This window comes from Pecten maximus, chromosome 9, assembly GCF_902652985.1.
Source record: "Pecten maximus chromosome 9, xPecMax1.1, whole genome shotgun sequence".
In the NCBI taxonomy this organism is placed as follows: Eukaryota; Metazoa; Mollusca; class Bivalvia; order Pectinida; family Pectinidae; genus Pecten; species Pecten maximus.
In genome coordinates this window covers 1,112,324-1,124,583 of record NC_047023.1, presented here as the reverse complement: position 1 = coordinate 1,124,583, position 12,260 = coordinate 1,112,324, and the positions used below count along the sequence as shown (strand labels likewise).

General features: G+C 38.9%; 1 protein-coding gene across 1 annotated transcript in view; it reads left to right on the top strand.

The window, feature by feature from the left end:
* The window catches only part of LOC117334602 (alkaline phosphatase-like), a 34,979-nt gene extending 30,591 nt beyond the window's left edge, over positions 1 to 4,388 (top strand). The window contains exon 10 of the mRNA XM_033894298.1: positions 4,017 to 4,388. Within this exon, the coding sequence (XP_033750189.1) occupies positions 4,017 to 4,330 (314 nt within the window). The 3' untranslated portion in view covers positions 4,331 to 4,388. The remainder of the gene's footprint in view (positions 1 to 4,016) is intronic.
* The last annotated feature ends 7,872 nt before the right edge of the window (positions 4,389 to 12,260 follow it).

Genomic DNA, 12,260 nt, shown 5'->3' with positions numbered 1-12,260 from the left:
TGACTAACTTCTATATCAGGGGGAGTTATAGACATCTCACTGTAGACTGACTAACCTCTATATCAGGGGAAGTTATATACATCTCACTGTAGACTGACTAACCTCTATATCAGGGGAAGTTATAGACATCTCACTGTAGACTGACTAACCTCTATATCAGGGGGAGTTATAGACATCTCACTGTAGACTGACTAACCTCTATATCAGGGGAAGTTATAGACATCTCACTGTAGACTGACTAACCCCTATATCAGGGGGAGTTATAGACATATCACTGTAGAGTGACTAACCTCTATATCAGGGGAGGTTATAGACATCTCACTGTAGACTGACTAACCTTTATATCAGGGGAATTATAGACATCTCACTGTAGACTGACTAACCTCTATATCAGGGGAAGTTATAGACATCTCACTGTAGACTGACTAACCTCTATATCAGGGGAGGTTATAGACATCTCACCATGTAGACTGACTAACCTCTATATCAGGGGGAGTTATAGACATCTCACTGTAGACTGACTAACCCCTATATCAGGGGGAGTTATAGACATCTCACCATGTAGACTGACTAACCTCTATATCAGGGGAAGTTATAGACATCTCACCATGTAGACTGACTAACCTCTATATCAGGGGGAGTTATAGACATCTCACTGTAGACTGACTAACCTGTATATCAGGGGAGGTTATAGACATCTCACTGTAGACTGACTAACCTCTATATCAGGGGGAGTTATAGACATCTCACTGTAGACTGACTAACCTCTATATCAGGGGGAGTTATAGACATCTCACTGTAGACTGACTAACCTCTACATCAGGGGGAGTTATAGACATCTCACTGTAGACCGACTAACCTCTATATCAGGGGGAGTTATAGACATCTCACTGTAGACTGACTAACCTCTATATCAGGGGAAGTTATAGACATCTCACTGTAGACTGACTAACCTCTATATCAGGGGGAGTTATAGACATCTCACTGTAGACTGACTAACCTCTATATCAGGGGGAGTTATAGACATCTCACCATGTAGACTGACTAACCTCTATATCAGGGGAAGTTATAGACATCTCACTATGTAGACTGACTAACCTCTATATCAGGGGAAGTTATAGACATCTCACTGTAGACTGACTAACCTCTATATCAGGGGGAGTTATAGACATCTCACTATGTAGACTGACTAACCTCTATATCAGGGGAAGTTATAGACATCTCACTGTAGACTGACTAACCTCTATATCAGGGGAAGTTATAGACATCTCACTGTAGACTGACTAACCTCTATATCAGGGGAATTATAGACATCTCACTGTAGACTGACTAACCTCTATATCAGGGGAAGTTATAGACATCTCACTGTAGACTGACTAACCTCTATATCAGGGGAAGTTATAGACATCTCACTGTAGACTGACTAACCTCTATATCAGGGGAAGTTATAGACATCTCACTGTAGACTGACTAACCTCTATATCAGGGGGAGTTATAGACATCTCACTGTAGACTGACTAACCTCTATATCAGGGGAAGTTATAGACATCTCACTGTAGACTGACTAACCTCTATATCAGGGGAAGTTATAGACATCTCACTGTAGACTGACTAACTTCTATATCAGGGGGAGTTATAGACATCTCACTGTAGACTGACTAACCTCTATATCAGGGGAAGTTATATACATCTCACTGTAGACTGACTAACCTCTATATCAGGGGAAGTTATAGACATCTCACTGTAGACTGACTAACCTCTATATCAGGGGGAGTTATAGACATCTCACTGTAGACTGACTAACCTCTATATCAGGGGAAGTTATAGACATCTCACTGTAGACTGACTAACCCCTATATCAGGGGGAGTTATAGACATATCACTGTAGAGTGACTAACCTCTATATCAGGGGAGGTTATAGACATCTCACTGTAGACTGACTAACCTCTATATCAGGGGAATTATAGACATCTCACTGTAGACTGACTAACCTTTATATCAGGGGAAGTTATAGACATCTCACTGTAGACTGACTAACCTCTATATCAGGGGAGGTTATAGACATCTCACCATGTAAACTGACTAACCTCTATATCAGGGGGAGTTATAGACATCTCACTGTAGACTGACTAACCTCTATATCAGGGGGAGTTATAGACATCTCACCATGTAGACTGACTAACCTCTATATCAGGGGAAGTTATAGACATCTCACCATGTAGACTGACTAACCTCTATATCAGGGGGAGTTATAGACATCTCACTGTAGACTGACTAACCTATATATCAGGGGAGGTTATAGACATCTCACTGTAGACTGACTAACCTCTATATCAGGGGGAGTTATAGACATCTCACTGTAGACTGACTAACCTCTATATCAGGGGGAGTTATAGACATCTCACTGTAGACTGACTAACCTCTACATCAGGGGGAGTTATAGACATCTCACTGTAGACCGACTAACCTCTATATCAGGGGGAGTTATAGACATCTCACTGTAGACTGACTAACCTCTATATCAGGGGGAGTTATAGACATCTCACTGTAGACTGACTAACCTCTATATCAGGGGGAGTTATAGACATCTCACTGTAGACTGACTAACCTCTATATCAGGGGGAGTTATAGACATCTCACTGTAGACTGACTAACCTCTATATCAGGGGAGGTTATAGACATCTCACTGTAGACTGACTAACCTCTTTATCAGGGGAAGTTATAGACATCTCACTGTAGACTGACTAACCTCTATATCAGGGGGAGTTATAGACATCTCACTGTAGACTGACTAACCTCTATATCAGGGGAGGTTATAGACATCTCACTGTAGACTGACTAACCTCTATATCAGGGGAAGTTATAGACACCTCACTGTAGACTGACTAACCTCTATATCAGGGGAAGTTATAAACACTGTAGACTGACTAACCTCTATATCAGGGGAGGTTATAGACATCTCACTGTAGACTGACTAACCTCTATATCAGAGGAAGTAATAGACATCTTACTGTAGACTGACTAACCTCTATATCAGGGGAAGTTATAGACATCTCACTGTAGACCGACTAACCTCTATATCAGGGGAACTATATAGACATCTCACTGTGGACTGACTGTGTAATTGACAATTAAATTATCAAGAACATGTTTACTCCTGATGACTCCGTCGATGTAAATCGTGTTAACTACATTATTATTGCTAAAGTTTCATTCTAACCTCTATAAAGATCATTGAGTTGAACTCTGATAAAGCAAACTTTTACGGTGTCTGCCATCAGATATATCAAGCAGGGTTTAGGAGGTCAAAGGTCATTGTCAACAACAGTATTTGCGAAGATTAGCCTACGTATGATGGTCAGCCTTGGTTGTCAACGAGACGGACTATGATTACGAAACGTATTCTGTAGATATTGACCATTTAGCTTGATAACTTTCGTTTCCTATCCTTGTGCAACATAGTGGATATATTTGTCGCCACTTTGTTCTGTAGCCAAACATGACCGTGACATCCTTGAGCCAATTAATTAGACCGATTGAAGGAGCGGACTTGTCATTAGCAGCTATTCTACATTAAACTAACAGCCCTACATGTGGAATTAGCTTGAGATCGCATTTTACGTCTGTCTGCAATTCATTATCAATCATGATTCGACAAAAAAGTCTGTATTTTCTGTGAGACTCAACTAGCCGGGCGGTAACAGTGTATTAATACAGGGTGACAGATTGACGTGTGAGGAATATGTATATTACCCAATCTCCCAACCTACCCCCAACCCTACCACCTCGTAAAGCCATGGCGCGTGCCAATTCAGCATGGAGTAAGAAGACCATCCACCGATGATGGCGATATCGGTATAGTGTAGTAGTGCGGGGTAGTGATAAGGTATCCGTATAACTGGCAACCGCTCCCCCTAGCTAGCCCCCCCCCCCCCCCCCCCCCCAACCCCACCAACCCTCCCCTCCACCCACCCCTCCACCACTATTTCTACACATACCCTCTGTTTTTACTACAGGTGATATGCGATTTATGGCGGAAGCTGCTGTTCCGTTTGAGTACGAAACTCACGGTGGGGATGACGTACCGATCTACTCTCGTGGACCGATGTCACACTTACTGAATGGTGTCAAGGAGGAACATTACATCGCCCACTTCATGCAGTATGCTGCATGTGTTGGTTTCTACAAGAACAACTGTGATCGGGTCATCACGGATCATTGCACAAGTACCGGAAGTGACGTCAAACCGTCATCGTTGACTTTCCTTACCGCCATATCTATGGCCATTTTGGCAATAAACTTGTACGTTGCATTAAATAAGAATATATGACATTTTACCACGACAATGCCACTATAATATAAATACATTATTATATGCTGTCTTGTAAGGAAGTGTCGTCATCATCTATGGGAGCATTTTTACTTATAGCCTTATAGCCAGCGAATTCTCGAAAATCTAATCTAGGGGTTTGGGGTGTTTTAAAGGTAAAAATTGAGTTCATATACCTTATTTCGGTTAAAAACCAACGTTGTAAACGTTGTTTTTAACTGCGAAATCGCATAGCTTTCATGATGGTTTCTTGTTTCACATTTTGGAAATTCCCCTCTGTTGACATGGGTGGGGGGGGGGGGGGGGGGGGGGGGGCGGGGGCGTGTGCGGCGCATGCGCATTTGTAATTTTTATATTTGGTTCAAAAATGTAAACATTGACATGTGCTTTTGTTTACCATGCCTTTCCGATTGCGAGATTTGAAACTGTTGGAATTTTAATCAAGTGGCTTATCAGCTTAGGATTATCATTGGATGTACGTGTCGTGTGTTTATAAATGCAACCAATTTGTTTGTCATGAACTCAGTATTTCTCACAAAACTATAGTTGACAGGTATAATTTTGAAGGAAAGGTTTGAACCGAAATTCTGTGTAAAAATGAAAACTGTTGGTGGAGAAGGCAAAGTTTTAGAAATAGACGAAAGCAAATTTGGAAAGAGGAAGTTTCACAAAGGTCGAAAGGTTGACGAAATTTGAGTGTTTTTTTTCTGTACAGTGGAGAACAGAATTGCTAACACACTGGTAGAAATCATTAAAAATATCATAGGACCGGGAACAACTGTCATCAGTGATTGCTGGAAGCGGCGTATTCCTCCTTAGAGGAAGGGGATTCACGCATTTGACCGTAAACCACTCCATCAATTTCGTTGATCCTGAATCCGGTCCTCACACAAACACTATTGAGTCCACATGGCGAGCACTAAAAAAATCATTGCCAAAAAACGGAACAGTTAAAACTCTGTACGACAGCTATTTTGCACAATACTGCGTCAGAAAACTTTTCCTTAATGACAAACCTGAAAAATTTCTTAAGTTTTGTGAGCTAATTAAGGAGGTCTATGACCCAAATACTGTCAAAAACGAAGTCGTTGGGGTTCGATCAACAAACAGTATTATTTTCTCCGTCGTTTCCGAAAAACCTAGACTTCCATTTGCTAACATAACCAATCTAAATGGAAATGTTTAAGGTACATGTAAGTCCTTCGTTCCCCAAAACCCCGCTTAGAATACCTGACCTGACCGAAGCGAGAAAACAAAATGGCGGATAGTATTACTCGACCTGGCAACCGACCTCGGGTCACGTTAAGTCATCGGTCATGCGCACTGAACACACTTCTGGGGACCGGCAAAGTAAAAACAACCCAAAAGCTATAATATATAAACATCATCGTATGTTGTCTTGTATTATCTAAGAAAGTGTTGCCGTTATATTGTGCAATGCTAACAACTATGCACCTGTTATATGTCACTTTTCAAGAAGGTTTCATCACGTGCAAATTCATGGCTATACTCTTTGATTATTTTGAAATACATAAGGAATTTTTGACTTTATCATGATATTGGCCAGTTTGTGTTTTAAGCATCCTTACGTAGCATTTAACAATATACACTTTGTTATAATTCCATGATTTATTATGAATGTAAATCCAAGGTTGATAAGTATTTTTGAAGCAAGAAAGGTGTTAATCCAAAGGTTGATTTGAATTTAAAGTGTGAGTTAAACTTATTCACCTAATCCGAGGGTGCTCCAGTGTCCAGTACAGTCAGTTGATCTCGCGAGAGCGTTCCTGTCGAAAGGCTTCTTGTAAGAATGGTTCTGGCAAGGGATTTTGATTTTGAAAAAAGTACTGGAAACCACGACCTTCGATAAGTGACCTGTACACGTTGATCAAGAAAAGTAATAACAAAGTGTGTCACCTTTATAGATATTTCACAATGACTATCTTATAACACTGGCTAAATACCGACAAAAGAACAGATTATAATTAAACAAGTGTCACCTTTATAGATATTTCACAATGACTATCTTATAACACTGGCTAAATACCGACAAAAGAACAGATTATAATTAAACAAGTGTCACCTTTATAGATATTTCACAATGACTATCTTATAACACTGGCTACATACCGACAAAACAACAGATTATAATTATTGCTTTTGTCCATTGGTTCTCTTTTCAAATCAAAATAACTAAAAGGCTTTTGAAACCATCCTAACTTTTTTATTTGAGAGTGCTCTGTTGTTAAAGCTTGAGAAGACGATCAAATGCTATTTGAGTAGACTATCACGTGATATTTGAGTAGACTATCACGTGATATTTGAGTAGACTATCACGTCATATTTGACAGCGATATGGAATGTATTTGACAAATACCAAATGCAATTCCATGCCGCCGACGTATTTGCTGTCCCATGGTTATACATGTATATGTAAATACTATAAGCATGAGTCGATTCGGCTGCCTCCCAGTGGATTATTTCACATCATATACATCATCATGTATAGCTCTAATCTTAAGCTGCGGTTCTAATTTAGTAAAAACTATCGCTGATATCGGCTGGCGCAACATTTCCCTGAATGTACAAAGACGTGGTTCCGAAATACAACGTTAATGACAAGTAAACAAGACAATGACGTTCTGACAATTGTTGAGTACAATGTCTCGGCCAGTGGTCAGTTCAGATAGCCGTTTTTGGACCTTACTTGACTTAATCTTCCCCAGTTCACTAAACTCTGTCTCAGGATCTAACACCGCATTAGCGTTATTGTTTTACTAGACTTAATCAGCTTCTATGTATCATGCTACTCTTTTAGAGGACACTTGTACATTATGCGTATGCAAAATCATTATTTTGAGGTTATTTCTGAAGATATTCCCGAATATGGGCCTATGCAGAAAAAAGTGAAAAATGGGGGGTGGGCTTATTCCCAAACATGGGCTTAAACCCGGTAAAATACGGTAATCAACAGGTAACAGGGTCACAAAAAATTATCGTTCGTCATAAACACTTGTCATGTTTAATAATTTCATCTCATCAATAAATGTGTCTATAATCAGAAATACTAACCAATAACCAGAGAGAGAGGATGGGTGCGAGCGAGCGAGCGAGCGAGAGAGAGACAGAGAGAGACAGAGAGACAGAGACAGAGAGACAGACAGACAGATAGAGAGAGAGAGACAGACAGAGAGAGAGAAAGAGACAGAGAGAGAAAGAGAGAGAAGGAGAGTATATTCCCTAAATAAGTAGTAAATTTTGTTATATTTCTAATCTATCATGAATACATTTTTTTAACAAAATTATATGATGTGTTTGTTGTCTTTTACTAATAGAGAACAAAGGGGGCACTGTCATTTATCTTATGTTCTATAATAAGATTCCGTATACAGCCGTGTGTATGACGTAAGACGGTATATTAACTGATAGTTCACCAGTTGTCTTCGTACAGACTTCCCGGTTCGTGCTATTAGTGAGTTAACATTTAATACACAAGACGAATAACGCCAGATAAAGCATCCTTTGTGTGTAAAATCCATATTTAATGATGTTTTTTTGTTCGTTCTAGTTTGACTCCCTAATGCATTGTTTGTTTGTCGATAGGACGCTGCCAAAGATTGTGCTGAAATAATCTTTTTCTGAGATTATTAAATTTATCTCATGTTCGATTTATTTAGTGTTTGTTACCAGTTGTAGCGCCTTGAACATCAGTATTGAGAAATGTAATATGTAACGGCCGACCATACAACGATGAAGTTCGTGTTTGGTAAGTTTAATGTGGATTTTATGTTGTATATTAGAAAATTCAATAGTTCATTGTGTGAAATGAATTTTATCACACTTTAACTGTTTTGATATAGATATTGTTTAAGATATACTAATCCGCCAATGGCTTCGTTAATTTGCCTGAAACAAAATCCCGAACAGATAGTTTTAATCAGATTCGGAATCCCTCGGCTCCTTGCACAGGACGCAAACCACTTACTCCAGATACAATTGTAATAGGGCTGAATTGCTTGTTCTATATCCAAAGCGCTAGGACACGCGGAATCGCTGATCCCTATGATTTCGGCCCGAATTGTTGCTTCCTAAGATATGACTGCACTATTGTATTCGTACGTAATACATGTAATGGTCATCCGTCTAGACTTTAGGGTTTGACCGACAAACGTCAAATGTATGACAGCTTTCAAAATAGCCAAATATTCATTCGGAAAAAAAGTATCTGCTGGCTGAAGAGAGATGGCCATTTTTGGTCAGTGGTTTTCATTCACTAGAAGTACATGTATTATGCAACCCTTTCCATGATTAAATCAAAGTTGTTCTCATAATATTTAATAGTTTACCCAGCCGCTGTATCTTGTCTGCACCACTGTACGGTCACTGTACTGCTGCTATCATAATATCATCATTTCAATACCCAATCATTTGACAAGTCTAATGTTTAAATTGATTTCTATTTGCTTTCAAATAACGTAAAAATTCAGAGTCGTAAAATATGTTTATGAATGCGAGGATATTTCAAATTTCAGTTTCAATAAAAGGCCCGTAAGCTTATCATGTTGCTGAGTGCTTTAAGTTACAGACATCTAACATGGAATCACAACAGAACGGAAAACATGGGAGCGATATGTCGCCTACTGAACAGTCATCGCTGTCGTCGAAAGAAGTGATAAACGTCACAACCTATCTTCAGTACATGTGGGTACCCCTGGAGGTATAGAGGCCTGACCGATCTGTGTTACATGTTTACAAATACGTTAAGTTGATCACCAGTCGCCTTATGTCCAACGGCATTCTAAAACAAGTGCGAACTCGTAAACAAGTTTTAAATCTAGGTCGCATTCAGATGATGGAACGCTCTCAAAAAGTGAGTCGGGGTCGTGACAACCGGCAGGCCTATGTGTGATCCTTGATAGCATCGTGTCGTCAATAGAATATCCCCAGTGGTTACAATGCCGGGTATGTAACTTCCCCATCACTAACTGAGGTAGGGCTAACACGAACTGGGCACTGTGTATCCTATACTGAAAGTAAATCGAGTACAGTCATGAGGTAAAACAAGAAATGAATCGAAACACCGAGAAATAAAAGAAATATGGATATTTGTTATTCATTTGTATTGACTTTCTTTGTGAACAATATGTTTAAATGGTAAGGAGTATAGTATAAGCAATCACGATAAAGGTTTGTCGTGTGAAGACTAATTCCGGATATCAGGTCCGCCACCTCCGGAATTTAGACAGACCTTGGCAGGCCTCGTTTGGGACCTCTGGATGTCCGGCAACGTGATAAGAACACACACCAACTTTACCTACGACAAAAGGTTTGTTTCTGGACATTACAATGACTCTTATAATATAAACATACAACAGGTTCATTAACATAAATCATTCACGACAAGTAATGAACTCGCAATGTTGTTTTTGCTTTATTTTCAAGCACGGCGTCTCCTTGCAAGGTTCCACAATTTGGAAACTTTTTCATTCAAAGCCTTGACAACAAAATGAATATTACCTTTGTTTCCTTAGCAATAACGAAAAAAAGCCCAAGATCAAATTAAGGAGGTGTTAAAATGGATAAACTTTAAATGTAAGGAACTTGAACAAACTATTAGAACGGAGAATAAGACCTAGCGTTCCGGAATGATAAGCGTTTTCTGTTTTATCGACAATGATTCAACACAATGCATTTTAAATCCAGTCTATGACACGTCTTAAGAATTAGAGCTATTGACTAGAGACAATGGAACCAATAGGCAGTGACAATCAAGCTGTGTTTATACCCTGTTTGTCAGCGTCCTTAGAAGAATGAGGAAAACGTTTTTGCAGTGATAGGATCAATATACCCACTCCGTGACAAGTGTTTACCGACACAATCTCAATCTAATGCTTCTTAGATAATTGAATCGCATTTGATAATAAAATGATTTGCTATATATACATATACATGTGTTATTGTTCCAGTTTCATAGAGGTTTTGATTTTTTTTTTTTAAATAAACATGTTCTGTATCCAATCACTGATTTATGTTCCACACTCCCCGTCAATTTTCATTAAAATGAAATTGAAAATTATATAGGTATATATTTATTCGGTATGATGATCGTGAGAGGATTGTCTTGTTCAGTAGATATGACGTCACAAACTACCGGAGTAAGTCTGACGTAAGTATAAGGAGTGTTTTAAGAGATATTAGCGTCCCTATATATAACAATATAAACTGTATCACTCTTGATAACCACTTAAACATGCCACTTTATAAAATTCATTATAATCTGATCGCGACATCTCCATATCGATAAGATGAAGCATGTGTGTTCTCGTGTCATTTAAAGACACCGCTAATTGATTTAGATATAGTTTTGAATCTCTTACATTTAACTTTTTCTTTTTTTAATTTATATATGATGATATTGATACCTCAAAATCGATAAAACGAAGACAAAAACAACAGATAATACCGATAACCATACTGAAACTGTAATTCTAATTCAAAATCGAAAAAAACGAGGCCACAAATAACAGAGAATACCGAGTTCATAATGAAACCGTAATTCTAACTTAAGATATGGAAAAACTATTTATTTACATGCAGATCCTAAAAGACAGAAATTAAAGCCAAGTATTCCTCTTGAGAAAGCGACTTTGCTCCATCCACCATGCAAACCTAAGTTCGTGTTTAAGTCCCAATTCCAAACTGAAAGTTAAGTCAATGACTGCTTGACCATATATACATGCTTCGAACACATCTGACTTCACATCGCACGAGGAAATAGAATATTTTGAAACGATGCCATGAAATCGACAACAAACCATTCTCGTCTCCTTCATCAACCTGTATCTCTAACAACCTCGGCGTCGGTTTTGTTTTTCGTCGGTAGTCGACATGCGACACGGAATTCGTAATAATGGGAACACGTCCTTATACATTGTAGGTTGGGGAAGCAGGAATTCGTAATAATGGGAACACGTCCTTATACACTGTAGGTTGGGGAAGCAGGAATGTTCCTATCTAGAAATGGACCATTTACAGTTGGAAGATTGAAATCGTTACGCTTATACGGCTAAGTAAAGATCCGGGTAAGTGGTTGATGCTGAGAGTCTGTGGTGTCCTTGATTTAAAGTTCCATGGGTCAGTGACACGGCCAATTAAGGTTGTTGGTTTTTTTATGTTTTCAATTTTTTTTTTTTTTTTTTAATTTTTTTTGTGTGTGTGTGTGTGGGGGGGGGGGGGGGGTTAAGACATCATTGTCAATATGCCTATAGGGGAAAGTGAATGACCGTTCTATAAGCTCCTCAGTGCAACCAGTGTCGTATGAAAACAAAAACAAGCCTAACAACAGAGGACAAAGTTTGCTTCCAAGGGTATGCAAATAGTCTGTTGAAGCTGAGGTGACCAGACTCATTGACTTATTGAAGATTAACGAACTACTCTCCAGTATGGTTCACAAACCGTACATGTACACGAAGTGAAATGAAAATCTCATTTCTATCAGGGATCCGTCTCAGGAGTGTTCACCTCCTGCCTGGGGCACCATCTACAATTTAATTGGTTAACAAATTAGAAATGGCGTACAATAAGGGCTGCACGTCATCGGAGAGCTGATAACACCTCTAGAGCTTTTTAAATCTGGTGTTGGCTGGAACAGTCTATTAGACAGACGAAGAAATGAATTTACAAATATCACAGGTGAAGTTTAAAAAAACAACGACAACAAACAAACAAAAAATCCTGATATAAATATGTGAGGTTTTTTTCTGGTGTGTTTTCCAATGAAACTCCATTCTAAAACTTCCCGTAGACAACCATTCGTCTTCACCTGAACTTCAGTTATAGTAAACTGCCAAACATAAACGTGAACGCATTCAGAACACTAGAAAATTAATGAAAGTCAGTAAACTGAAGATCCGGATAAAGACAATTTCAA